Here is a 27,970-nt window from a genome sequence, read left to right as displayed (position 1 = left end):
AACAGAACAGTGGAAAAGATAAAAAGATGCACACACAGTTTGCTTCACCTACTCTTATTTATTCAACACTCACATTATGGTTTCTTTTTTTTTTTTTACAGTATGGTTATCCCCATCAAAAAATTCACACGCAAGAGAATACTGTATGTCCAGAGTTTTCATCCATGGGGGAGACAAACACTCCTCTGCCTCCAGCCTTTCCACCCTCTCTTAATAATAAGCGCAGGGGTAGTGGTGTTTTTTATCCTATGCCACAACCCTGCAAAGGGCACTTCTATAATAAGCAGGGCCAAACTAGACAAGGCAGCAGAGATATGCCTCTTAAAAACTGACAAATAGCAGCCAACTACCTGAAACGTTAATACTTGTGCTATTTTCCCACTGAATTAAGCCATTCCAGTTGCTTTTATTGCCCCTTTATGGGTGCAGCCTGTGCACATTTACCTTTTCTCTAATGGCAAACAGCAACTGGAGTGAAGGGTGGACCCCCATTTAGATTTTGGACACAAACACCTGCAGCTCGTATTTGTCAAAATTTAAAGAAACTGATGATCCAGTCCTGGTTCTCCACCACCACATCTAGTTTGGTGTCATTGGCAGTTTTTGGCAGATGGCAACATGTGCAATCAGGAAAGGTTTACGGGACGGGACGGGACGGGAAGGGAAGGGAAGGGAAGGGAAGGGAAGGGAAGGGAAGGGAAGGGAAGGGAAGGGAAGGGAGCCATCACATGCTGCCTATATAAAACCAGCAGATTGTGAAGATTGGAAGAAGAAAGGTTGGCATCAACTCACGGAAGGAAAGACTAGAGTTTGAGAAAAGAAAGATGCTTCAATGTTAGGGCTTCATTTTCAAAGGAACATAATGCCAGGAGCAACCCCACATGTCTAATTCGGCAGATGTGCTTTTTCGTGTTCTACAGATTCTATCAAATGGCAACATAAGGCTATGGTGGCAATCCAAGGCAGCATGCTTTTTCTCCAAAAGCATTCCTAAGAGGCACATTATACAAGAAAGAACCAGAGGTGATATATTGGCTTGTTTGGAAGGCTGCATCACCCTTCCCTCTGGGCTGGAATGTTAACGCTTTAAAGCTTATCAGTAGATGACAGCTCCTCTCTAGAGCTATGGGTCTTGTCTCAAAGCACCAGGCATTCATATGGAAAGCTAATACCCAGTCGCTGGGAGGTTTGGCAACTCCATTCTAACAGATTTTCATTATGAATGGATTTCTGGTCAGCTTAGGTCCCTCTTTCCTAATCACTGCTATGCATATAAACCCAGGGCTTTTTTTTCCAGCCAGAACTCACTGGAACTCAGTTCTGGCACCTCTAAGGTGGCTGCCATTGCCATTATAAGAGAACAAGGGAGGCGGTCATGGTGAGTTCTGGCACCTCTTTTTCTAGAAAAATAGCACTGTGTAAACCCAATCATTGAACTGCATGGCAAAACCCATTTTGTGGGGAGATACATTTCCATATGGTCTCTCCTTCGGAGAATCAAAGTCTCACTTTATTATTTCTTATTATTTTTATTTATTCTATTTATATCCCGCCCTTCCTCCTGGAGAAGCCGAAGGCAGCAACTTGCGTCTGAACTTTCCTACTATCTGCCTTTGGAACGGGAAGAACAGAATGATCCAGCAGATGCATCTCTTAGCTGTTAGAGAAAGTTGATAACACTCGAATTGTCTTGGGGGGGACCAATGTCACCATGAAGTGCCATTTGTTTTCAGTAGCCAAATTGCCCAAGGCTATGCTTCCCAGTTTCACCATAAGGGAAGACATCTGTGTGAATAAGAAGCCATGAAGGAATTACAGACACCTCATGGTGACTTTTGCCCCATAAAAACTAATTGCGCAACTAAGAGAGCCAGTGTGGTGTAGTGGTTAAGAGCGGTAGACTTGTAATTTGGGGAACCAGGTTCACGTCTCCGCTCCTCCACATGCAGCTGCTGGGTGACCTTGGGCCAGTCACACTTCTTTGAAGTCTCTCAGCCCCACTCACCTCACAGAGTGTTTGTTGTGGGGGAGGAAGGGAAAGGAGAATGTTAGCCGCTTTGAGACTCCTTCGGGTAGTGATAAAGCGGGATATCAAATCCAAACTCTTCTAATCAGACACCAGGTGAAATAAGCATGAGAAAATTCAAACTCTTCCTCCCCTCATTCTCAATTGCAGCGGTTCTCAACCTGTGGGTCCCCAGATGTTGTTGAACTACAACTCCCATCATCTCTGAGCTCTGGTCTTGCTAGCTAGGGGTGATGGGAGTTGCAGTTCAACAACATCTGGGGACCCACAGGTTGAGAAAGGCTGATTTAGAGACAAGGAAAGACTATGAAAACTTTGAGAATGCCTGCTCTGGACTTGTGCTTTAGTTGCTGTCACCCCCTCTGTTGTAGTAGCAAACACCCCAGAGGTTTAGCCCTATTTGTAGAACAGAATTAGTCTAATTAGGTATGTGATCTAGAAATAGCCCTTAGCAACTGAGCAATACAGAAAGAGTGCAGTTCCAGTTGTGCGAAGGTATATACTATTTGTTCTCGAGGCATATCAGTAGCTAAGCTGAGAGACTTGGGCATCTTCGTACTCCCAATTTGCCTCTGGAAGTTTGCGCAATAGCCAGACCAGACATTCATTATCCCCCTTTCAAAATATGGCCCTGTGGAGCGGTAGTAGTGCCACGTCTGTAATTAAGGCACTTTTTTGTCTTTGTGAAAAGTACACCCAGGAATGTCTTGGACTCCTGAGCTCAAAAAGCCTAGCCTAGACTGCTTTCTGTAGTTAAGATAGGCTGGCCATTCTCTAGCCTGGCCCCGGAATGTGTGCCTGTACCAGTATTTGGCTGCTCTCTTCTCACAATCACCTGCACAGCAGTTTGGCATCTGTTGTCTTCTCTAATCCTGGCTATGCCTCATTTCCCAACTTCAAGCTTTCGTGTCCTAATCTTTCTACCAACAGCTCCTCAGATCCTGCATTTTCTTCTCCTTCCCTAGGCTTTCTCCTCTCCACCTCGCTCATCAGACTACATCCACATCCTCGGTCCTTGTTTACTCTAGGAGGGAGCCAAGCAAGCTAGACCCCAGGGCGACAGAAGCCTTAAGAGATCCCTAAGTAAGATTTCCCTTCTACATACAAAGCAAGTGAAAAGGCGGCAAATAAATGAGCATCATTTCCTGCTCCTGAAGAGTTCTCCCTGGAAAGGTTGCAGTATCTTCCAAGAGCAGAAAGAAGGAGAGTGAGGTGCATGAGTGAAGAGGAAGGAACAAGACTTCTTGAAACATCATACTCAGTCCCAGCATTCAGCTCAGCCAGCTGCCAGCTCAGCCAGTTGATTAAGCCAGGCCTCTGCGCTCTTCAAGATGCCAATGGCAGGAGGCAGCAAGGGTGAGAGATGTCAGCTGCTTCTTACTGATGCAAGTACGCATCGAGCCAGAGCTCTCCTGAATCCTTCAGAGAACTGGAACGAGGATAAAAAGGGTCAAGTCAGGAAACATGAAGAAACAAACCAGAAAAAGAGATTCGATATTGAGCCAGGAATTCTCAGGGCACTATAGTCATTGAGCGAGCATGTTACGATAAGAAAAAACCCGTAATAGAGCAGCAAGTGTGTGTGGGGGGGGTGGCATTAAAAGCACAAGGAAGGATGCAGCACCCTCTCATGGAGAGAGCCACAGGGCTGGTTCACACATGCAGGCTCACCACCTGATTGCTGCAGCAAATGCTGTACGAATGAGCCATTCCAGGTGAGACAGGACAGAACTTTCAAGTCATCTCAGAGCAGTTCTTTTCAGTGGGCTCAGTCTGCACACTTTGTCTGCAAGTTTTGAGGAGCCAAGCAGTCAAAAGATGCAGTAGGTATGTGTGAACTAACCCACAGAGCTCAGAATCCACAAATGCTTGTTTTGACTTTGCCACCATGCTCTTGCAAAAGCTCAGGCAAACTACTTTCACTAGCTATTATTATTATTATTATTATTATTATTATTATTATTATTATTGAATTGACAATTAGCTTTTTTATTAAAAGTAAACTCAAAGAGACTTACACTATGTACATAAATTAACATTAATATCAACAGCCTTCCCCATTAGCTTTCCACCTACTCTGTGCTCATTCATTGAAGGCTGTCCATTTTTCTGGGATGTGCATATTCTACAGACCTCTTTGCATACTGCGTAGGAGTTATGCTCTAATCATGCACTAATCTCTGTGTTGTTGTTTCTAAGCCTTATGGTCAGATAGGAATATCTGAAGGGGGAGAACCAAAACACGGGCAGTGCCAACATATTCAAACTCCCCCAACCTGCGTTCAAGGTGCTTTTTAACAACGGCATTAGATTCCAGTGGTTTCCAGTATCTATTTCTATTGGCTATTTCTGGCAGAGGCTGATGGGAGTTTTCTGCTGGGCCACACGTTTCCCATCCCTGACTTATGTCATAAACTTTGCATAAACTTGGCTCAGAAATGTTCCGATTCCTTCGCACCAAGTTTTGATGTGTTTTTAGGAGGAGGGCAAGCAGAATGTATGCAGCCCTGATTATGATTTCTAGAACAATTAAGAGAGTGCTGAAAACTCTGAACGTTAACAAATATTGTTTCCTCAGAGCATTCTTCCCAGTTCACATTATTGGAAGCAACGGCTGGAGGCTGGAGGTCCCATATTATCCCCCCCCCCTTCCCTTTTCTTTTTGTGCCCTTTCACAAGATGTCGGTCTGATGTCTCTCCCCCTACAGGAGAGCTGTCCTTCCTTCTCGAACTGCAAGGGGTGCAGGTGCTTTCACATTCACTGATACTTACTGTACAATGTCTGCAAAGGCTGTGAGCAGAGGCTTGGACTGGTACTCGATGCCGTGCTTTGCGCATAGGGACTTCACCAAGGGGGTCACCTTGTGGAAGTTGTGTCGAGGCATGGTAGGGAAAAGGCTGTGGAGAGAGGGAGAGAGGCAGCTGCCAGATCTCATGGCTTCCTCAGAGCTCTAGAGAGCCTTCTTCTTCCTCCCAAAATCTCATTAGTGTGTGCAGTACTTCTTTGTGAAGCTTGCCCAAGCCAAATAATCACTTACAAGCTTAATGATTTCTTCTGTAAAGAACTGTTGCAGATGGCCTTATCCTAAAATTCTATTCATAGAATTGGGTCCTCTCGCATTGCCAGCTTAAGCTAATCATGTCCTGGGTGCCTCCCTGGTCCAAGGCTGTTTTCACACAGGAATTCAACTTCGTAATATCCCTTGTCCAGCTCTGCTTCCTCATTACAGTGGTACCTCGGGTTACAAACACTACAGGTTACAAAGTCTGCTAACCCAGAAGTAGTACTTCAGATTAAGAACTTTACCCCAGGATGAGAACAGAAATCGCGTGGTGGTGGTGCTGCAGCAGCTGGAGGCCCCATCAGCTAAAGTGGTACCTCAGGTTAACAACGTTTTCAGGTTAAGAACAGACCTCCAGAACGAATTAAGTTCGTAACCCGAGGTACCACTGTATACCCAAAAGCCTACCCACATGATGCTTCAGCAGCAGCACGTGAAGCCCCTACAAGCTCAGTTGTCCACATGACTGAATCACACGTATACCATAAAGGACTCCAGGCTCTTGAACTGTTAGGTTTCTCATGAGGTCTCCATCCTCTTCAGCCCCCTACAAGATCACTTACTACTACAGCATGAAATAAGCCTCTCGGGGAAATAGATCCCATTCTTTTTCTAGGCTTCATATTAGTTGATATCCTCAAGACACCTTCTAACTGGTGAAAAAAGAAGAATATACTCACTGGTGCTCAATTTGGAAGTTGAGATGCCCACTGAACCAGTCGTTGAACAGGGACTGGTCTACGTTGCATGTTGCCTGGAGCTGGAGAGAGAGAAAATATATTTAAAAAGGCACCACATGAGGATATTCATGTTTCAGTTCTAGCTAGGCACCCCAATGAACTGTGGCATACCCTCATCTCCCCATCCTAGTCCTTAGAACAAGAACAACAATAATAAATAGATGGACCTAACAACTGGGAGCAGTTTACCTATGAGATCGCCTTGCCCCACATGGGCCCGCTTGACCGCAGGGCTGTACAATATATGTCTGTGTGAACGCCAGCAAAAAACTTCAACACCTCATATACCATATTTTTCGCTCTATAAGACACACTTTCCCCCTCCTAAAAAGTAAGAGGGAATGTGTGTGTGTGTTATGGAGCGAATGCAGGCTGCACAGCTATCCCTGAAGCCAGGAGAGGGAGAGGGATCGGTGCGCACCGATCCCTCTCGCTCTCCTGGCTTCAGGGACAGCCACACAAAGCCTCAGGAGCACTCCTCCCGCTACGCTCAGGAGGCTTTCCGTTCTCCTGGCTTCAGGGATAGCCACGCGAACCCTCTTCAGCGCAATGGGAGGAACGCTCCCCCTGCCCTGAAGAGGCTTGGCACGGCTATCCCAGAAGCCAGAACAGTAAGCGGGATCGTTGCTTTCGCTGAGCAACGATCCCTCTTGCTGTTCTGACTTCGCTTCGCTGGAGAGGCACTGTGCAGCTTTCCCTCTCTACGCAGCACCTCTTCAGTGCTGAAGAGGTGCTGCGCAGAGAGGGAAAGCTGCGCAGCGCCTCTTCAGTAAAGCGGGAGGAGAAACAGAGCCCCTTCCGTTTCTCCTCCCGCTTTGCTGGAGAGGCGCTGTGCAGAGAGGGAGAGAATTTTTTTTTTCTTGTTCTCCTCCTCTAAAACTAGGTGCATCTTATGGTCGGGTGCGTCTTATAGAGCGAAAAATACGGTGCCTTCCCAGTTCCCATGTCAACCACAGAGGGTCAGCACAGAGAGTAACACCATTATTGCCTGACTTCTGGGGCCCAAATGTGGAGCATGTGAGCAGCCACCCCACCCACCCATGACAAAAATCCCATGTTCAAAATAATGAATGCAGTGAGAGCGGTACGAAGGATGGATTAGGATTTCACTGGACATGGGACTCAACCTGATGGGGCCTTCAAGCAGAAGTAATTGATGGAAGTTCCATGTGTTTACACAAGAGGTATAAAAGTTCTGGGTCAAGAAGACACTTGCAAGCATTCATGTTATTCCTTTTCTAATCTTCTTTTACTCCCACAGCCTGTTCTCTTTCACCCCAACCCATTATTGGTATTCCACAATTAGTTCTTACATACAGTTACACCCAACCCTTCCAGTCACTCAATTATATTTCAGCTCCTAAGATGCTAGACACCTCCTGTATAAGTCTCATATTCATGATCATAACTGCTGGAATCGTTGTGCACATTACCTGGGTTGAAAGCCAGTCCACATTCTTGTCATAATCAATGTTCATTGGGATGTGGTTCATTTGTGTCACCCAGACAAACCAGTGACTCTCTATAAATCTGCACAAAGCACAGAAGTAAATTATTGTGTTTCCATCCAACCAAACCCACACAACCTATTGATAAGATAAACTTTATTTGCATTAGCCAACGGCCATAGCAATATAAAACAAGCAATATATACAAATAAAATATATACAAATAAAAAAGACAGCAATGGGTAAAAAGGGCAATCAAATGGCCAAGATTATCATTCAGATAGTGGCCCTTAATCTCATTGCACCCTCAATAAACCTAGCAACCTTTGCTGTTGTCGGATCATTTTGAGCTGATAAAAGAAAGAACAATGTGGCCTCAGATGGGTGGCCTGGGAGGGTAAGTAAGAGTGGGTTAATGATCTCATTCCTCAGATCTTTATAAAGAGGACAGGACAGGAGAACATGAGCCACTCTTTCCAGATTACCATCTCCACAGGGGCAGAGTTGTTTCTCAGTTGGAATCTTTTGGTATCTGCCCTCAAGTGCGGCAGAGGGCATCACATCCAATCTGGCCAGTGTGAAGGCACGTCTGTATTTTGGGATAGTTAATTTATACAAATATGGTGCCAGGGAATCAAACTGAGAAGGGGGGGGGAGGCATACCAAGGACAGAATTTCTTTATAATGGCCAGATAATGTTCTGTTGCTCTAAGTCCTTCAGATGCTGTCCAATTAGCCTTTTTGCTTTAACAAAACCCATCATGAGAAGCTGATGTGGGTGGAGTCCACAGGATAGGAGTTTTTGGCGCACAATTTTAAACCACGCACTTTTATGGGGGGTCTTGTGTCAATAAGGGCAGCAGACCAGGTGGATTTAAATTTAGATGGAGCCAATAATTAAGAGTTCTTTGCCAGGGCTGAGCTTCTGCAGAGGGAAGACTTGCCTCTGTATTGAACCTATTGAAAAGCACCAATGCTTGACTGAAACTGTTTTTTAAAACAAGAACAACAACAACACACACCTTGAAGGGGAGTAGAGAGAGGAAGGGTGAAGAGTAAAACTATATAGGTTTCTCTTAGCGAGAAAGGGGTTTTGTTGCTGTTGTTTTAGAATGTATGTTCAACATTAGTCGATACAAATCAGTAAATCTTAAACCTCATTTATGGCTGGCGTATGGCAGTGGGGTCCATTCTTCTGGTGCAAGCTTGTGAGTGCAATCTAACTGACTGTGAGAGTGGCCTCTGGGAGGGGTGGCTACTTCAAGTTAGTATTGCAGGAACAAAATACCTGCTGCTATGGTGGGCAGAGGGATGTGGACAGGTAGAGCCCAGACTGCTGTGACCCTGGGGAAGGTTCGATGCATCTGTGCATGCAGAAACACAGTGTGCATGCCTGTGTGCGCACACACCATGGGGCCCTTCTCAATGCATGGCTCAATATCCTGGAAAAGTTCTGTTTCTTGACCATGCCAGAATGTGGCGCTGCAGTGCAAACAAAGATCTTTGACTTGCAGAGACTATATGGTAACCCCAAATAATCAGTTATGGTGAGGGTATGCATCCAAATGAAACTCACCTGAGTAGAAAGAAGAGACCAAGGAGACCCTTCAGTTCCAGTAGGTATGAGTAAGTCAAAAAGAAACGGATGTAGAAAGTCACCATCCAGGCCAGATCCTGTCGCAAAGGAAAGGATGAATGCTCTGCAGAAGGCCATGTCATAGTGCTGCAGACCTGCCCCACCAATTTGCTCATGTAGGGCACCAGTCTCAGAGGCCACCTATGCAGTCTCCCATCACTAAACCTGTGCTCGCCCTCAGTCTGATATATTGAAAAGGTAACAGCCCAGACATCTCCCAAAGCTATTTTAAATATCCACATGCTTAAACCTGTCTCGGTCAGGAAGTTTCTTATACGCATTCCTATTATTCCTCATCTAATCTTTCACTTCCCACATCCTGCCCTCTTTCTGCCCATCCAGGCCCAATTCAGAGTGTTGAATTTGACCTATAAAGCCTTAAATGGCTCAGGACCCAAATACCTCAAGCATTGGCTCTCCCCATACAAACTGACCCAGCCCTGCAATCATCATCTAAGGCTTCGTGTGTCTCCTCCATGAGAGGTCCAGAGCGTGGCAACATGAGAATGGGCCTTTTCTGCAGTGGCTCCCCACTTGTGGAATGTTCTCCCTGGGGAGGTCTGCCTGGCGCCTTCATTACATCTCTTTAGGTAACAGGCGAAAATGTTCCTTTTCAACTAGGCCTTTTGCTAATTAAACACTCTATGGCCTCTTAAATATGTTGGGGTTTTGTTTTGTGCTATTATTTTATGAATTTTGTGTTTTTATGTTGTAAACTGCCCGGTGATCTTCAGATGAAGTGTGGTAAATCAATTTAATAAATGATAATAGCAATAGTAATAAAGTGTAAGTTTAGAAAAGTGCAAGCTTAGCCAAGCTTAAAGCAGGTCATACTCTTTGGCTCCCAGAGGATCCTAACTATTTTCCCTATTTATTTATTTATTTACATACATACATACATACATACATACATACATACATACATACTACCCAACAAAGTATGGCCTTTGGACAATTCAATCCCCTAATCCCATTGCCCACACTGTAAGAATGCGCAATACACACCTCTGATTTGCTCACCCTTGTGATAACTACTGCTATTATAGGTTTTAATAGGGCTGGATTTCAAGAGAGTCCATCTCTGTGATCAGGTAATATCCATTTATATAAATCTATAACCCGGAGCTGAAAAGGGGCACTGCATCTCAGGAACTGAACCATAACTCTTGAAGAGGTCATTCTGTTGCGAAATTGCAGTTCTTCAGCTCTAATGTAGCAATTAAGCCTTGACTGTCCGAGCGGCAAACTAATTTAGAAAGAGGAAAAACCTAAACTGAGAACGGCCCAGTGTAGAGGAAATGTTAGCATAAACACTGAAGAGTAGCTTTAAGTCTTTAGTTCCAGTTCATTTCCTTTTTAAAGAATGAAAGTGCAGCGTTGCAGCCTCAGCGACAAAGAGGCTAGGAAAACAGAAAGCAGGTAAGCTAAGCAACTTGTGTGAGTTTAGCGACATGGCTATGTGCTAAAGATCTCCCCTCTCTACAGCAAGTTTACAAACCGAATCCATAGTTTTGCCTTCTTCTTTTTCAGACTGAAAGACAATATATTTTTGGGGAAACAGGGAAACTAAGTATGGGTGTGAGAGATATGCAGAGTCCTACAAAGTGTCCCGTTGACAAACGTCTGGTGCAACGAGCTCCTAGCTCTCATGGAACAATCCTGTTCCGTTGATGCCAGGGCAGCTGATCTGGGAAAGCTGGGCTCAGGCATACTCACCGCCCACTGTTTGCGCTGGACAACAAAGTAGAAGATGTACCACTGCAGGTAGAAAGGCACCAGAGCTGGTGGTCCAACTAGGGAAGAATTCAGAGAAACATTCTTAGTTGGCTCAAAAGAAATGAGTGGCCCATCTTCTCCACACAAACCTACTCAGCTCATATTCTCTAGGTGCCCCTGCAGTCTTGAATAGGGTAGGAGAAAGGGGCTTTTCAGTTGTGGAACCCCTCCTGACGGCAGTTTCCTCCAAGAGGTTTGACAGGCACCCACTCTTGCTGCTTTTCGTTACCAGGTGAATGCATTTTTATTTCCCCATATTTTCCTTCTGCCTCATAGTCTGAAATTGTATTATTTCTGATGTTCCTATTATGTTTTATCTTCTAAAAGGTAAAGGGAAAGGTACCCCTTACCATTAGGTCCAGTCGTGGCCGACTCTGGGGTTGTGGTGCTCATCTCACTTTACTGGCCGAGGGAGCCGGCGTACAGCTTCTGGGTCATGTGGCCAGCATGACTAAGCCACTTCTAGCGAACCAGAGCAGCACACGGAAACACCGTTTACCTTCCCATCTATTTATCTACTTGCACTTTGACTTGCTTTCGAACTGCTAGGTTGGCAGGAGCAGGGACCGAGCAACGGGAGCTCACCCCGTCGTGGGGATTCAAACCGCCAACCTTCTGATTAGCAAGCCCTAGTCTCTGTGGTTTAACCCACAGTGCCATCTTCTACTACCTCCTATTCTGTTTTTTTTTCCTCTTTGCTTTTAATATGGTACTTTGTTTTAAACTACGTTTCATTACCCAATAACTATTCTGGAAGCAGAAATACTGACAGGTAAGATACACCTTTTAAAAGAATAGATGGATGGATGGATGGATGGATGGATGGATGGATGGATGGATAAATTAATTAATTAATTAATTAATTAATTAATAAAGCAAGCTAGCATTGGTCATGTTGGGATAGTCTTGTGGCACAAGACAGAAAGACAGCAAGCATCTCCCACCCTACTGGGAAACACTGGAAGCAAAATGAATCATTATAACGGCAAACAACCACAGAAGAAACAAAAAAAAAAGGCACTGAGGGGGAACTCTAAATTTTGCAAGTTTCCCCCCCTTGTGAGCAATACTTTGGCTCAGTTGTAGTAAATTTTCACTCCCCTGGGTCACCTATAGAGAGTAAGAATCACCTACAAGTGACCAAGCACAAACACTTTCTTTTCTACTGCAAGGTTTGTTCCTTGTTTCTGCATTCTGCAGATGACTAGCTTAGATACCTACAGGAAAGCAAACTACTAAAACTTCTTGTGAGATGGCAGGTTTTTTGTGGACTTCTGATAAAAAATCATGTGGTAAGATCCTAAGAAGAGCTGTGCTGGATCAGACCAAGGGGCCACCTGGTCCAGCATCCTGTTCTCACACACAGCATGCTCCCCACTTGTGCTCCCCCAGAAACTGGCAGACATACGGCCTCTAGAACTGGACGTAGCACACAGCCTTGCCGTCCATAAATTTGCCTAAAACCATTTCTGAAGCTATCCAAAAAGCCATTGCAGAAGAGAAATTATACTCACGGATAAAGAAGTATTTATGCTGGTGATTATAAGGCATGTACTTCTTTTTCTTTACACCAAGCTGTAAGAGGGAGAAAATGGTCACAAAAAGTGCTATAGATGGATGAATCAGTTTACAGTGGTACCTCTGGTTGCAAACAGGATCCGTTCCGGAGGCCTGTTCGCAACTGAAAAGAACGCAACCCACGTCTGCGCACACGTGGGTCGCAATTTGCCGCGTCTGCGCATGCGCGAGTGGCAAAACCTGGAAGTAGCCCTTTCCAGTACTTCTGGGTCGCCGCGGGACGCAACCTGAAAATGCGCAACCTGAAGCAAACGTAACATAAGGTATGACTGTATTTCCACTTTCATTTTTGCATGATTTCATCCCTGTCTGTTCCATTTCTGCATTACTCTAGTCTTCTCAAATACACAAAAAAATACATGCAAACACTTATTTGAATATGCATTTCTAAATATATTTTCTCTCAAAACACATGTTAACTTATGCTGATAATTATTTTTTTAGCTGAGAGCTATGCTCAAACATTTGGGAAGGGCACAAGCTGGTGGAGAACAAAGTTCTGTTCCACATATTAATCCAGGAGGTGCAGAGGGGCAACAGAATTCACAGATCTCTAATTTGTCAAGCATCCTTATTCCAAATCAAATCACATGATCAGCATATACCAGAACCCCTCTTCCCAACACAGTCGTACTTTGGAAGTTGAACAGAATCCATTCTGGAAGTCCGTTTGACTTCCAAAACATTCGGAAACCAAAGCGCGGCTTCTGATTGGCTGCAGGAAGCTCCTGCAGCCAATCGGAAGCCACGATAAACATTCAGCTTCCAAAAATAGCTTGCAAACCGGAACCAAAACATTTGAGAACTAAGCTGTTCAAAAACCAAGGTACAACTATATGCTAATTTTGTGCGTGCACTGAGCTTTTTATATGGGAAAGTACTGAAACATTCAATTTCTCACCTATAGTTTGAAGTGATACAAGGGAAGGGACCTTGCTCAGTAGTAAAGTGAGCAAAATGGTCAATTACTGGCATTTCCCAGCCAGGGTTGGAAAAGCCTCCTGTCTGAAATCCTGGAGAACTGTTGCCCATCAGAGTAGGTAATAGTGAGTTAGATCTGGTCTGGCTCAGTATGCAATGTTTTCCTTTGCAAGTTCAATATAGATTACATGAGTCAGTGGATGATAGACTTCCAAAATGGGACTGCCACTTTTCCCAACCCTGGAGGCTCTGCCGAGAGTCAGACTGGCTAATTGCTTGCTCTTCATTGGCCCGATTCCTCAAGTCTTTCTAACTAACTGCCACAGTTTGGCAACCTTATCAATGGCTGAGCCCTTGCTGTGCCTGCCCAGCAGCTCCACCTGCTGCTCACTCCAAGCCTTTCTGCACTCAACCCTGCTTGCAATTTCTGTCCACCTCTAACCAAAAGCACAAGAGCATCAGGCTCTGTTCTCTTTGCAACACCCCCCCCCCTTTGCATTTTCAAACCTGGCCCTTGGGCTCCCTCCTCACCACTCACTCCTTCTTCCCCAGTTTCTTCACCCAGCCTGTGCAAGCTCCCACTCCCTCACTGCTGCTGCTGCTGCTGCTGCTTGTCATTACTAGGAATATTCCTGATTCACCTCACAAGGCACTTGTAGGGAAGAACTAAATAAGGAGAAGAATGCATTGTACACTGAAGTAGCTACGAAAATGGATAAGGTCAAGATGGAGTGAATCAGAATAAAACAAGCATGAAGGAGGCCCCCAGCCTGCTCACAGGTCCTTGTATGATCAGTGGAAAGTTGGTCCTGGCAAGTATTAACCACTCTCAATTCCAACCTGATAATTGCGACCTGCCCAGATTTTAACTTGTCTGAATTAATTTTAAGATATATTTTAATTAATTGGTGTCTGTTTTTATGCATATTGTGTTGTTTTTATGATTTTAGCCGCTCTGAGCCTGGCCTCGGCCAGGGAGGGCGGGATATAAATTATTATTATTATTATTATTATTATTATTATTATTATTATTATTAGAGGAAAACTGGGGTTGTAAAGTGGAATAGGGGGGAACAAGTTTCCTTCTGGGGGATCTTCTGTCTTGTGTGAGCTCCTGTTTGCCTCCACTTTGCTCATATAAAGCAAATATTACAAAAATATCCAAAGGACTCTATCCAGCACTGTGCAAGAGGATTTCTGCTCACACAACACTTCCTCTTCTCCCCCTGCAATCCCCCCCCAAAAAAAATCTGCTGTGGAGGGTCTCCCAACCTTCTGGAGCAGGTTTTGAGACTGCACAGATAGCTACAGGTGGCAGGAGAAGAAGGGGAAGTTCCACTGAACACACAGAAGTCTGTTACACAAACAGAACTGCAGTGTTGGATACAGTCTTTAATCTCCAGGACTCCCTCATCAAAGTCAATTAACACAGCAGTGCAGGCTGTAGAACTTTCTGCTGTTCTGTGAAGAGGGGAATGCATAATAACATTGGTTGTTGTTGGAGTAAGACACATACGGTGATTGCAATCACATAAGGTGATTGCTAGCAACCAGCATACTTTGCTATGAAGTTTCTTTCTTTGGCAAGCAAGCAAGTTTAATGGATGAAAGGAATGTCTCAGACAAAGGGAGCCTTTTGAAATACTACCATGTACCTAAGTACCATAATCAAAGCAACATGGGCTTGAATGGAGCTACTGTGAATAGAGACTTAGGTGAATTCTTTCATGAATAATCTAACCACTAACAAAACAGGAATTTTTTTAATAGGGGCTTTTTTTGGTCAAGGGGAAGTAAAAGGAAATGATGAATAAGCCACTTAAGATAAAAAATTATGAGACTATGTCAACAATCCTATTTATATTTATTCCCCTAGAGAAACAGTAAAAATCCTGAGATAGAAATGTCATATTAAGATTCACAGCTGACAGCCTGCCAAGCAGCAAATATGTTTTAATGTTGGAGAGGAAAAGGGAGCTGCTATCACACACTGGTGTCAGGGGAGACTGTAGGAGTCCAGGAGGTGGACATTGAAAAGGGCATAAGAAGTCTGTCACTGAGAGATGAATGGGTGCACATTCCATTGCCACTTATTGGTGTACTGAACCAACAGTCTGCCAGGCTACAGTTTTGATTGGGAGAGGAGTTGGTTGCAGTGAATAAAAAGCCACACTTATATATCAGAGAATATTAAAAAGAGAAAGTTTGGGGTCAAGGGGATTTGGCAAGAAGAAGCTGAAGCAAAGCTGGACTGGAAAATCTGAAAGGGGTCAAAGAGGACAGCAGAGGGACAACTTAGCTCAGACTGTGCAAAGGATGGCAAAAGAATTCATGTAGGTAGAAACTCATGAGGAAAGACCTGGAAGAAGAGGAAGACTTCTGAAGTGGCACTTCAAGAGAGTCGGTGTATGTTCGATATAAGAAGGTGAGCTCAAGAAGCTGTGATGTCTTCAGAGAGTGTCAGCTTGTAAACCTCTTCTGTTCTGAACCTTTATAAGTCTGGTCCTGACCAGAAGAAAGGTTTCGGTTCAATAACATCCAAACAAAACAGTGAGTTCGAACTGTGGACAAGTTAACAGAAGGCAGGAATAGGAAATCTGTAGCCCTCCAAATGTTGTTGGACTCCAACTCCCATTATCCCAGATTATTGGCCAAGTTCGCTGGGGGTGATGGAAGTTGCAGAGGAGGGGGCAGGCAATTTAAACGAAGTTAGCCCTGTTAATTAGGGAAGCAACCTAGTTCAAGATGATTTCCAACTTCCTAGATTATAGTATCAATTAAGCAAATACTGAACAAGGCTTATTTGAATATAGTCCAACTATTAATACATGTCCTAAGTTTTTTTAAAAATGAATAAGTTTTAGTACATTGGTTTTTATGTCTCAAGCCTAAAACCTATCCCAGCTATGGGAAAAAGAAAGGAAAATACAGTATGTATGTTTTTACCAGGAATGTTAAGTAGAAGATAAGGAACAAAATGAACAAGCTGGGTTATAACATGTGATACTACATTTTTATAAATAGTTAAAACTTCCCAAGGAGTTAAATAGTGTTTTGATTCAAAAGGCTCCTCACAGCACAGGTTCTATTGTTGTATTATTGTATTGCAGATTTCATACAAAAAAGAAGGATTCTTTAAACAAGAGAACCACGAATTATCAGATTTCTCAGGACTTTTGTTTACTTGAAACCAGCTGCGGAGGATTTCAGTTTTGACTTGAACAGAACTGGTGGGAGGCAGCATGTGCTTAAACCTTCCTCTTCATGTTATTTCCCCAGTCTAACCCAAAGTTGTGGTTAAACTCTGGAGGCGGGGAGAGAGAAATAAAGGATGGTACAGGTACCCCAAATCAGAGCTGCAATACTTGCATTCTAGAAATAGTAGAGCAGAGCTTTCCAAACTATTCATGTTGGTGACACACTTTTTTAAGACATGCATCATCTTGCAACACAAGATGAACTAGCAAACTGGAGGTTAAACTAACCCTTCTCCAGCCCCAGGAGGAGCGCAGGGAGTAGTCGTGCAACACAGTTACACACTGAAGCTGACACACTAACGTTTTGTGACAGTTTGGAAAGCTCTGCAGTAGAGTTATGCAATGGACAATGTATCATGTACTCTTCAAAATGTATCAGCCAGATACTGATTGCTATTGCTTCCATTAGATTTGTAAAAGTATTTATATTGACATTTTATTTCACTAAGGGCTTCCTACCAGTAAAATAACAGAGAATTATGTTTGGCATGAGTTCGGTTTTAAGTGGCAGATGATTTTCAAAATTTTGCCCAGCATAGGTTATTATGAAAAATCTTACCTGTAGGAAAATTGGCTTCCAGGTGGAAAAATCAAAATTGGAAACAGAACTACTAGAACCCAAAACTAAGATATTATCAAGAATGTATAACTTGCTGTTGAAATGGAATACTCAGGATGAAACGGTAAAATCTGCTATGATTAAATGGGCACAAGATGTTGGATATAACATTATGTTTGCTGACTGGGAACAGTTGTGGACCACTGGGGTTAAATTTACGGCATGTAATGCCTTAAGAGAGAATATTATGAAAATGATGTACAGGTGGTACATGACCCCAGTCAAGCTTGCAAAAATCTACCACTTGCCCGATAACAAATGCTGGAAATGTAAAGAGACTGAAGGTACATTCTTTCACCTTTGGTGGATGTACCCAAGGATTAAAGCTTTCTGGGAAATGATATATAATGAAATGAAAAAGGTATTTAAATATACCTTCCTGAAGAAACCAGAGGCCTTTCTCCTGGGCATGGTCGGCCAACTGGTGCCAAAGAAGGACAGAACATTTTTTATGTATGCAACAACAGCAGCAAGAATACTCATTGCAAAGTATTGGAAGACACAAGATCTACCCATTCTGGAAGAATGGCAGATGAAGGTGATAGATTATATGGGACTTGCAGAAATGACTGGCAGAATCCGAGACCAGGGAAAAGAGTCGGCGGAAGAAGACTGGAAGAAATTCAAAGACTATCTTCGGAAACATTGTAAATGTGGGCAATAAGTTAAAAGAAAATAAGCAATTGAAATTTTATCTGTTTTTAATTGTTTTAAGTTTTGTATTTTTGTATTTGTGTTGTTTTTTGTTCTCTTTGTGTTTTTGTATTATTTTTGAAATACAAATAAATATTATATATATTTTTTAAAAAAATAAAAAATCTTACCTGCTCTACTTTTATTTTTAAAATACTCCAAAAAGCCACTATTCAAATGAAATTGAGTAGAAACTTCTGAATCATAACAAGGGGGTCAAATAAAAGTCAGTCAACCTTTCAAATTGCAATAACACTTAACCAGGATTAACATATTTGCTCAAGGCTTAGCAGAATCTCTTCTGCCTCAAGTCCAGAACTTGTTTCCCAGTGCAGAAACAAATATATACTTCTGAGTCAATATACTTAGAAACAGGCCATAAATCTGGTAATGATTGCAAAACTGTGAACCTTTCAAAACAATATAATGCTAGAGCATGTATACTGTTGCTGTTTAGTTGTTTAGTCGTGTCCGACTCTTCGTGACCCCATGGACCAGAGGACGCCAGGCACTCCTGTCTTCAAGAGCATGCATATAACTTCTTTAAAAATACGTAAAGGAATGTCACTTTGGCTGTGGAATATAAACTATAAACTTCTTCTAATCTCTCCCTAACATTTGGACCTCATTCTGCCTCGATTTAATTAAATTTAAGCAAGGAATCTGCCTTACCCAGGCCTTTCCCACAGTACCAAAAAATGCACAGAGACGCCAATCTAATTTCAATGCTTCCCATTCCCCTGCCATTTCCAAAATATTCCAAGACTCACCTCTACAGAGAGTTTCTTTCCCAGTGCAAAAAGCAAAGGATGCATATTGAGATCAGGGTCCTTGCGGAAACAGTTAGGTTTAGCATGGTGCTGGAAATGCCAGTGATTCCACCAGCTAGCTGGTGCCCCCTGAAGAGAGAAATAAATAAGAGGTCTAAACTAGAACCTTTATACTCTGCCCCAAATAAAGCACACAGCAAAGTCTCAGCCAAAGGGGTTCTGTCATTTATTACCACTGGAGTGATGCTAAGGAACAACCCCAGCTCCATTACTCACCTTCAGGTGTCCAATCACAAATTTGTGAACCCAGTGGTTCCACTTAGATTTGCCGAAGACAGAAAGGTGTCCCAAATCATGCTGCAGCCAGCCAGCTTGTGCCTGGAAAACATCAGTGCAAACACAATGCCACAATGACTGAAGTTTGTCAATGAAGGGAAAAGCAAAGGCTGGGAGAGGTTTAGGACAATATGGAGAGAAAGTGCCGTTAATATGCATATGAACCGACCCAGACTCTGTGTGACGATCATCAGAGACCTCTTTCACAAGACGTCTGGAGGTTGGCAACACAAGAACGGGCCTTCTCTGTGATGGCTCCCAGTTTGTGGAATGCACTCCCCAGGGAGACTCACCTGGTGCCTTCATTACATATATCTAGGTGCCAGGCTAAAACATCTCTCTATAACCAGGCATTTGGTTGATTAACATTCTATGTCCCTTTAAATGTATTTGTGGGAGTGGGGGATAATTGGTTTCTTTTTGTTGTATCTTTTTTGTCTTCTCATTTTTTGTTTTTATGTTGTGAACTACCCTGTGATCTTCAGCTGATCTTCAGCTAAACATTTTTTTAAAACAACAACAATATGCATAGGCTTCGTTGTGACTGGAGATGAAGGCACAGGAATTAATCCAAAAGCTTGATGGAGTGATTCCAAAGAAGAGAGTGAGATAGCACCCCCAAGGTGCTTTAAAGAGTTCCTGGCCTAAGCAGAGTGTGGGTGAGCGGAAAGAATTGTTTGAGGGTAGGAAACCTTTGGGCAGCCATGGGTGGTAAGCTGAAGAAGAAATGGTTACAAGAAGCCAGGAGGAAAATAGGCACTTTCTAGAAGTATCTTTCCTCCTCTTGTGCAGCCTAATGTAGCTAAAACTGTAGTCAATCCTGCCCCACCACCTGTCCTGTTCATTGCTCTGTTGTATTTGATCTGTGGGTTACCTGTACAGTGCCAAGCAGCAATCCAGAGAAGAGGAAAGGCACCAAGGATGGTCCAAAGTACCAGAGGTTGAGCCAAGCTGCCACATCCAGCAGCAAGATGTGCATGAGGTACAGGAAGAAAAAGAGGCGGTTGGGATCCAGAAGCCCCATCTTCTCAACGATAGCACGGAGCTCACGAAAATCATCTACATGCAGTTTCTGTGGAGAGAGACCACATTGCAGTTTTCTCTCCTCTGGAAGGGGACCTCATCCAGCCTCCTACAGAGAGCATGCTGAAGTCCAGCTTTTCTATCTCTAGAACCATCCCAGGTGAGCCTATTGTTAGAACCTAGTTAGTCTCACAATTCATTTTAAAATACACACATAAACAGTTGTAAACAAAAAGGCTTTGAAAGGTCAATGTAGTATAGATTCTGTCTACATATGTGCTAATGTATACTTTTTATAAAAATCATAATACGGTAGGGTACTGGTGCTGAACCATTGTTTTGATGGCTGTTCAGTATTCAGCATTCAGCATATTATATTCTCACACTTAACGGCCATGTTAAAAATTAGTTCTTAACAACAAAAGATATCGAGGCAGAACCTCAAAACTGTGCTGCGGTATAGAAAACTTTAGTAAAGCATATGAAATGCGCCACATGTTTCAAGATACATGTTCTTCGAAGTCAAAGGAATACAATTAAGTATGATACTTCATGCAGTGAGACACGGTGCTTTTTAAAATTATGCCCAAATAAGGTATCAAGTTCTATTTCTTTTCCCGTGAAGAAGGTATGTTCTAAAAAATTGTTCCATATCTCTGGACATTTCATACTTCTTATTATAATTTCTTAAACTATTTCATTACCATTTTGATAGTAGTAGCTTTGCCAGTAGTGTTTCTTTTTCTTTCTTGTGTTCTGGTAGTGCCCTTCAACTGAAAACTAGTCCTTGCCTCTCTCACCCCCAACTAGATCCTTTTCCTGTATCTCTTGTTTTGATAGGCCACCCAGATACCTTTCCACTGGCTTCACTGATCTTGCTTGACTTCAAACCCATGGGCTGTATTCAATGAGATAGTTGCACATGCACAACTATGTGACTTCCACGTTCCCCCCAATACCATCCTTAAATCTGTTCCAGAGGGATGCTGGATCTCCCAGAACAGATTTAGGAGACATACATAGGGGAGAAATGGGGAGAATAGTCTATTGCACAAGGAGAAATTCACCTGTTCTAGATAGGGTTGCCCTCACCTCAACAGAGTCAGTGTGTAAATTGAAAGCACTCATGGATTCTAAGGAGTGCTAATTCACAGATACAGCTGGTTCACCAGCTATGATTGTTTCTGGATCAGAACAGCCTGACCACAGTTACCCATGGCTTACTGTAATGCGCTCAATGTGGATCAAAAGCTACAGCTAGTGTAGAATGCTGCAGCCTGGCTGCTATACAGCAATCATAGCCTGAATTATATAACATCAGTGCTTAAGGGAATTCACAGCCTGCTAACATACTGGTGGTACCACCAATGGTTATTGCCTTTTGGCAGCAACATGTGGAAGGGTTTCCTCTGTGGTGGCACTACAACCATGAGATATTGTCCCATTGCAGATACCATTGGTACCCTTTTTCAGTTCCATCTGATGACACATATTTTTATAAGGGGGCTAACTGAGACTTTAAAGCTATATATAATATATATTCTAGTGACTGACCATCAGTCTCACCAGTCCAATATGTCCTATGATGTTTTAAGATTTTAAGTATTTTAATATCATGTAAGGTTCTAGATATTGTAGTATACCAACCTGCAATTATTAGATGGGTGGTCTCAAAATAAATCACCACCACCAACAATAATAGTAATGTTATTACTATATCTTTTGTTGTTGTTGTTTTTAAAGGAAACTTACATTTTTGCTGAGTTCAAAACTGGGCTGATCTGCTGCAAGCTCCCCAATGAGCAAGGGCTTCATGTACTTTCTTACTAGAGTCTTGTCCAGGTGGAATGCTGTGAAGGGATCCTGAAAAACCACAGTGGAATGAAGTGAGTAAACTAGTGGTGCTTCAAGAAGGCGGAATTTAAATGTTAATTTAAAAAATGTCAAGAAATAGGCATGATGATATTGGCATCCCTAGGTCAATGTGGGGAAATCTAGCTAGTGAAGCTTGCTAGTCCCATTCTGAACTTCCTAAAATATACTTTCCAATCCAAAATGGCCACATTTTTCCATTAACTTTTTCCTTGAATTGGTAAAGTTTTTCAGTGTAGGAACCTCTCATCATTTCCTCTAGAGGCCTTCTAGTTGTTGCTGAACTCTAATTATCAGCCCAGTCATGACAGGAGTTGTAGTCCAACATCTGGAAGGCCATGAGTTCCCCATCCCTGCTCTAAACAAAGACCTGCCGGTCATATCCTATTATCTCTTATCCAAATAATGTTCTTTTGTCTCCTCTTCCAAAAAGCCTCTTTCACCTTCTGACTTGCGTTTCTCTAAAGGCTGCAGCTTCACATTCTGGCACAAGTAGCACTGGCACAGATACTGATGGTCCTTCGACTGATTTCTAGCCAGGACACTGGTTTCCTTGTTCCTGTGCTTTTATTTTTATTTGAGGCATTTGTTCCCAAGACTTTCTGAAGGGCTTCAAGAAGACAACTAAAAGTCCTGGGTAACAGTTATTCCTTCTGGCCACTAGGTGCCGCTCTGGAAATGTGTTTGCATTTATAAACCAGACACTTACCTTTGCCTCCCTGAGAACTGCATTTACAGCTCTCTGCTTTCAAACAAAGCCCACATCATTCCCAAGGCATTTAAGATTTTGTATTTGTGGGGTAGGTGAAATAGAAGATATTCCCCATTATATACTCCATTGTCAGCTCTATCTAAACCCCAGAGATATATTTTTGGAACAGATGTTGGCACCGCTACAGGGACAGAACCCCGAAGTGAAAATATGTTGGCTATTATCTGACTGCGACCCGCTTGTCACATATAAAACAGCCTTATTTGCAAAAGCTGCTAAGAAGTATTTGTGCTGGCTACATAAAAGACAATTCTGTAGATTGCGCAGGGATTCATTAATTTGATTTAATGTAAATGTATGTATATTTCTGGATCTCTTTTAATAGGTTTTATTTCATTTGCTGGACCTGTAACTGAATTTGTGATGGCTTTTAATCAAATACAGTAAATGATTGATAGATGTCTGCCAACCATTCATTCAGTCCCTGAGTGTTATAAACAGGACAAAGCTGGGGATAGGGTTGTGTAGAAATACCAGCAAATAACCCTTATGTTTTATGTTTTATAAGAACATGTGAATTTTCCTGGCTGTTACTGAAAGGCCGCCCAACCCCAATCTAATATTGATTCAGATACATATAAGAAGGCAGAGCAAAACTTCTGCAACCTCACATTCCTCTCCATGTGCTATTTAGCTTGTCTGTATAACAAGGTGCCAGTCCTACCATAAGGCAGAGTGAGGCAGCTACCTCAGGCAGCAAATGCTGAGGAATAGGGAGTAGGCAAAGCTGTGTGTACCACATGGCCTGCCCTGTGTCACCTAAACAAGCCTGTGCCCTCAAGTCAGTGTGATAATTAGGTGCACAACCTGACCAAGGAGCCCTAGGTGGCGTATACAGTTTTCCACTCCCCTCGCAACAATCCACTGAGTTTCAGGCTGAATAAGAATTTGAACCCTGGTCTGACACACTACCCCCTACCCACAATGTCCAGGGAAGGTGTGCGCTTCCCCCCAAAGAAACAGGTTTGTAGACAGGGGGTACTCCAGACTTCTAACATCCCCCATTTGAGGTAAAAGTGCTCACAGGGGTGGACTTTGCTCATTCAAATTTCAGCAGTGCCATGTACAAGGCCAAAATTAAGCACCCCACCCACCTCTCGCCTTCCGTTCTGCTCAATTCACTATGTCATAGTTGTGACACCCTGTGGCACTCACTAGGCTCAGTGCCCAGTGGGGGAGAATAGGTCACACTGCCCTAAATCTGCCTCAAATGCTCAAGAGGGTCTTTTTAGTTCAGCTGAAAGCACTATTGGAGAAAAGAGATTGTCTGGACCTATTCCAGTCTGTGCTCAGACCTGGGTTTGATGCATAATCCACTTTTTTATATATAGCATGTTTTAAACATGTTTTAAGCTGTTTTATTATTATTGTCATGTCTGCTGCCCTGGGCTCCTTTGGCAGGAAGGGCAGGATATAAATCGAATAAATAGTAACAACAACAACATATTGATATCACACTGACATAGTGTCAGTCACTCTTCTGTTCAAGCGGTGTGGCTGGTTTCTTCTTATCTAATACAATGCCTCTGCTGTTGACACCCCTCAGACCGAAAATGTCCCCTTTCTAAAAAATCTCTGTATTGGCTTTTATTCTTTCCTTCTTTTCCATGATACTGATCAACACATGCTATACTTAATTTGTGTGCTTTTGGATGGTGCTGGCCCTTTAAGGCTGGCCAGGAATGTTTTAAAATGCTGCTGATATAACTACTTCCAGTGCGGCATGTACTAGAGAGAAAGAGAGAGAGAGAGAGAGAGAGAGAGAGAGAGAGAGAGAGAGAGATTGTATCCGCTGTTCCTAACTTTATCTGAATCCTGGGAGTGGGGAATGGTATTTTCCTGTTAGTTTTCTCATTGGAAGGGGGAAAGGGGGTGGTTCGTAGGCTGATCTGTAGACGGTGGTACCATAAGATTCAGCCAATCCTCACAATGGCTGTTGTAAAAACCCGGCAGTAATGTAAAAGGGAGAGGAGGGAGGCGATAGAGAGGGACCTTGTAAATCACCTTCTCAGAGCTGGAATAGTTAGCTAGGCAGCAGGAAGTAGAAGGGGAACATCTCATTTTCCTACATTTTTTAGATTTTCTGTGTGTGTGTGTGTGTGTGTATTACCTGTAACAGCTTTTTTTGCCAGATGAACAGTATTTCATCTTTGTTTCCAATTGCACAAGTGTTAAGCTTTCAGCATGTCCTCAAGGCTGCTAAATCCAGACTAAAATACATGGCTTATTCAGAGTCAATTCACACTGCCACGATGCACATTGCCAGATGCATTTTTTTGTGTCTGGATTGTGCTATGTACATGATGAGTCAGACAGCTGAGCCATTCATCACAAACACAAATTGCCGTTTAGTATGCTACCACTATCCTTTCTAAAAAGGCTAGAGTGGCTGCACGACCGGTTGAAATGTGAGTTTGTGAGAAGTGGTTCAGACAGAAACCTCACTGTAAGCACAAGACTATCTGAGTTCCATAAAAAGTACAGCCACGTAAATGCTACGTAAACTGGAGGTCCGTTAATCCAAGCTTCTGCTGTTCTGGGATCCCATCAGTGAAGTGAAGTAATGACTTAGGTTCAAATCAGAGATTAACCATGACTGCAATAAGTCTATGCTGTAGTTGGGTTTTAAACCCAGATCAAATACTTCTACGTGGTTTTCCACTTCAGCTCTCCAAGGCAAAATAGCAGCCAGCCAAACAAGGTGGTTATGAGGCAAGAAGAAAATGGCATTACTTGACTTGACACTTACAGCTTAACTAACATTAACACACAATGAATGCAACAAAATCCTGATAGACTCATCTTCCTTTTAGACAGAAGCCATTTCTGGAGGAGGAGATTTGGGGTGGAGAGCTGATGAGATAGGGCAGAAGGGCACAGAGACTACTTAACCTTTATCAAACCTACTGCTTCTCCACTTCCCCCAGTACAGTGCTCCCATGGAGGTACAAACAAGTTTGTGTAGATAAACAAGCACTTGGACTCTTAACAGGTATTTATTGTATCAATCACAGTTTAGTATGAAGTGTGAAATGGCCTGCAGATAAGCGAATGCTCCCCACTTCTCTTTCCACAGAAAGGTTTGGAAGCTCCCGTTTTTATGGTTAACCATGGTTTGTTGCTGGTCCATACTATGGTTAACTTTAATAAGGGTTGGTTTCAGGCAAATCAACTTCACACCATAATTATCAAAGTTAAGTTTTTATTAATCATAATTCCAAGTCTGGATGGCGTCGTTATGCAAAGGGGGGGGGGACAAAAGGGGGGCACATTAGGCTTGTTGTGGCTGATTCCTGGTTGCATATATGTCATGCTAAACTTAAATTTAGTACATGCAAACAGATTCACAATACCAGGTGTCACTGCCACTTGCCAGGAAGAAGGGTGGAGGTCAGTGTAGTGCAGACCCACCAGCAGGAGCGCCAGACTGACTCCATCGGTGTGCCTGCAGCACACCATTCTCCCCGCCACCTCCCCCCTCTCCACTGCCAGAAGGCTAGTGCTGTAGCTCCACCCCATCAGGAGAGCCACTTCTAATGTGAACACAAATAGAACACTGCATAGATGCCTAATAAGCAGAGCTAGCCCAAACACATTTTGCTGCCTGAAGCAAAGGATAATTTGCCACATACGTACACACCCAGATACTGACTAATCTGGCAACTGAATCTTACTTCAATCCTTGCAACAGGATAGCACCCTCCAGTGCAACCAAGGGTAGCAGGATGGTTATGGGGGTGGATGACTGGCCTGGGGCACACATAGCTCTGGTCTTTAACAGAGGAAAATGTGCAAGAGAAATGGCTGGATGCATGAAGCCACTGCTGCCCCACCAAGCCTCTGAGACCTAAGGCAATTGACTTGCTCTGCCTAATGGTAGGGTCAGCCCTAATAGGTTGCAGTCATCATTTTGAAAAGTTATCCTCATTCTCAAGTTGGTACTTGTACAAGACAGTACACATGGGAAATAAATGTATTGGGGAGAAACGGTCTGCCTAGCTCTCTCCCTGACCATGTTAGTTTTCTATGGGGGTTATTTGAACATGCTTTAGGAAGAAGAGTGAGGCATATAGACCAACAAATAGATAGACATAGTACAGACAGACAAACAAACTAGCAAAGCACACAGGCCAGACACCATGCTTTCCTCTCTTCCAGAGTTCCTGCTCTCTCACACAAATAGGCATAAATTCATTCATAGCCTTCTCATTTTTGTACGAGTCCTACAAAAAGGATGGGGAGCCTGTGGTCCTCTAAACATTGCTGGACTCCCAACTCCACCCCAGACCACATGGCCTATGTTGCATAAAGCTGAAGAAGGCTGGGAGGCCAGCAACACCCAGAGGTCCACAGGTGATCTGTCCCTGTAGCATAGTGAATGTACGGCATGTTCTTACAACTAGAAAAGTGATCACTGTGAGACATGTGAAATAAGTGTTTCTGAGCATGTGCAGAGTTATTTTTCTTTCTCTACCTCCTGTCAGAAAATGTAATGCAGGTTCCATCCCTTACCATATATTCATGGGCATAGCTAGGGACTTTGTTGGGGGTGCAGAACCGACGTGATTGGTCCGTTAGTTATTTCTTGTGTTTAAATATTCATCATTGCCTATGGCAACTCCTGCCCTTTTGAGTATAAAGCACAGCCTCTCCATGAAGAAATCCCTGCAGGATCTTTAGGCCACTCCAGGGCCCTTGGTGTGGCTGAGTGGGCTCCAGATGTTGGAATTTCAAGCATGGCTTTGCACTGAATAGCTCAGTCGGTAGAGAATGAGACTCTTAATCTCAGGGTTTCAGGTTCGAACCCCACGTTGGGCAAAAGATTCCTGCATTGCAGGGGCTTGGACTAAATGACTCACGTGGTCCCTTCCAACTGTACGATTCTAAGTCCCGGTGATTGCGTCCCAGTAAACACGTGTAGGATCGGGTCGCAACAATGATCACTTCTTCAGTAAAGCCCGCGCAGAACACCACACACATGCCGCCCTATCCAGTAACCTTATTCCTCCAGGCATCTCTCGCCCTCCAGCCCGGCCCCTGAAACATGATCTCCGCCCCCACCGCTCGCCCGGGAAGGAGCTCCCCGGCTTCGCTGCGTGGGGCATCCCCTCTGACGCCCCCGCTCTCTTTCGGCCCCCTCACCGTGGCGTCCTGCCCCGCATAGTGGCTGATCACGCGGGAGCCCCCCGGGTGCCGCTTGTGGAACTGGCTGATGTCGTAGACTTTCCTGTCGATCACCAGCCACCGCTCCGGCGCCCTGCCCGATCGCAGCTGGATCTCGTCCCACGTGAAGAGCCGCGGGGCTGCCGCGGGGATCTCGGCCTTCGCCATCTCCGCCGGCGGCTGTCACGATGCCACAGTCAGTGACCCCCGGGCGGCCGAAGCGCTTCTGCCCATCCAGCGGCGCCGAGCAGCCGCCACCCCCGAGCACCCAGCCGGCC

At 43.7% G+C, this 27,970-nt stretch overlaps 1 protein-coding gene across 1 annotated transcript; it reads right to left on the bottom strand.

Moving 5' to 3' along the window:
• Window positions 1–1,539: 1,539 nt before the first annotated feature.
• On the bottom strand, window positions 1,540–27,970 carry LOC309327919 (acyl-CoA (8-3)-desaturase-like). Its single transcript, XM_081837531.1, has 12 exons — window positions 27,672–27,970; window positions 21,638–21,748; window positions 19,737–19,934; window positions 18,803–18,904; window positions 18,527–18,655; window positions 12,203–12,263; window positions 10,629–10,705; window positions 8,853–8,950; window positions 7,262–7,358; window positions 5,769–5,848; window positions 4,799–4,924; window positions 1,540–3,455 (listed from the first exon to the last, which is right to left on the bottom strand). Exons 1-12 carry the CDS (start codon window positions 27,858–27,860, stop codon window positions 3,404–3,406), a joined length of 1,320 nt encoding a protein of 439 aa, XP_081693657.1. The 5' UTR covers window positions 27,861–27,970; the 3' UTR covers window positions 1,540–3,403.

The sequence above is a fragment of the Podarcis erhardii genome (genome assembly GCF_964252035.2).
Source record: "Podarcis erhardii genome assembly, chromosome: 1".
Taxonomy (NCBI): domain Eukaryota; kingdom Metazoa; phylum Chordata; class Lepidosauria; order Squamata; family Lacertidae; genus Podarcis; species Podarcis erhardii.
Note: the sequence above shows the minus strand (reverse complement) of the source record. Positions and strands in the feature narration are given on the sequence as shown.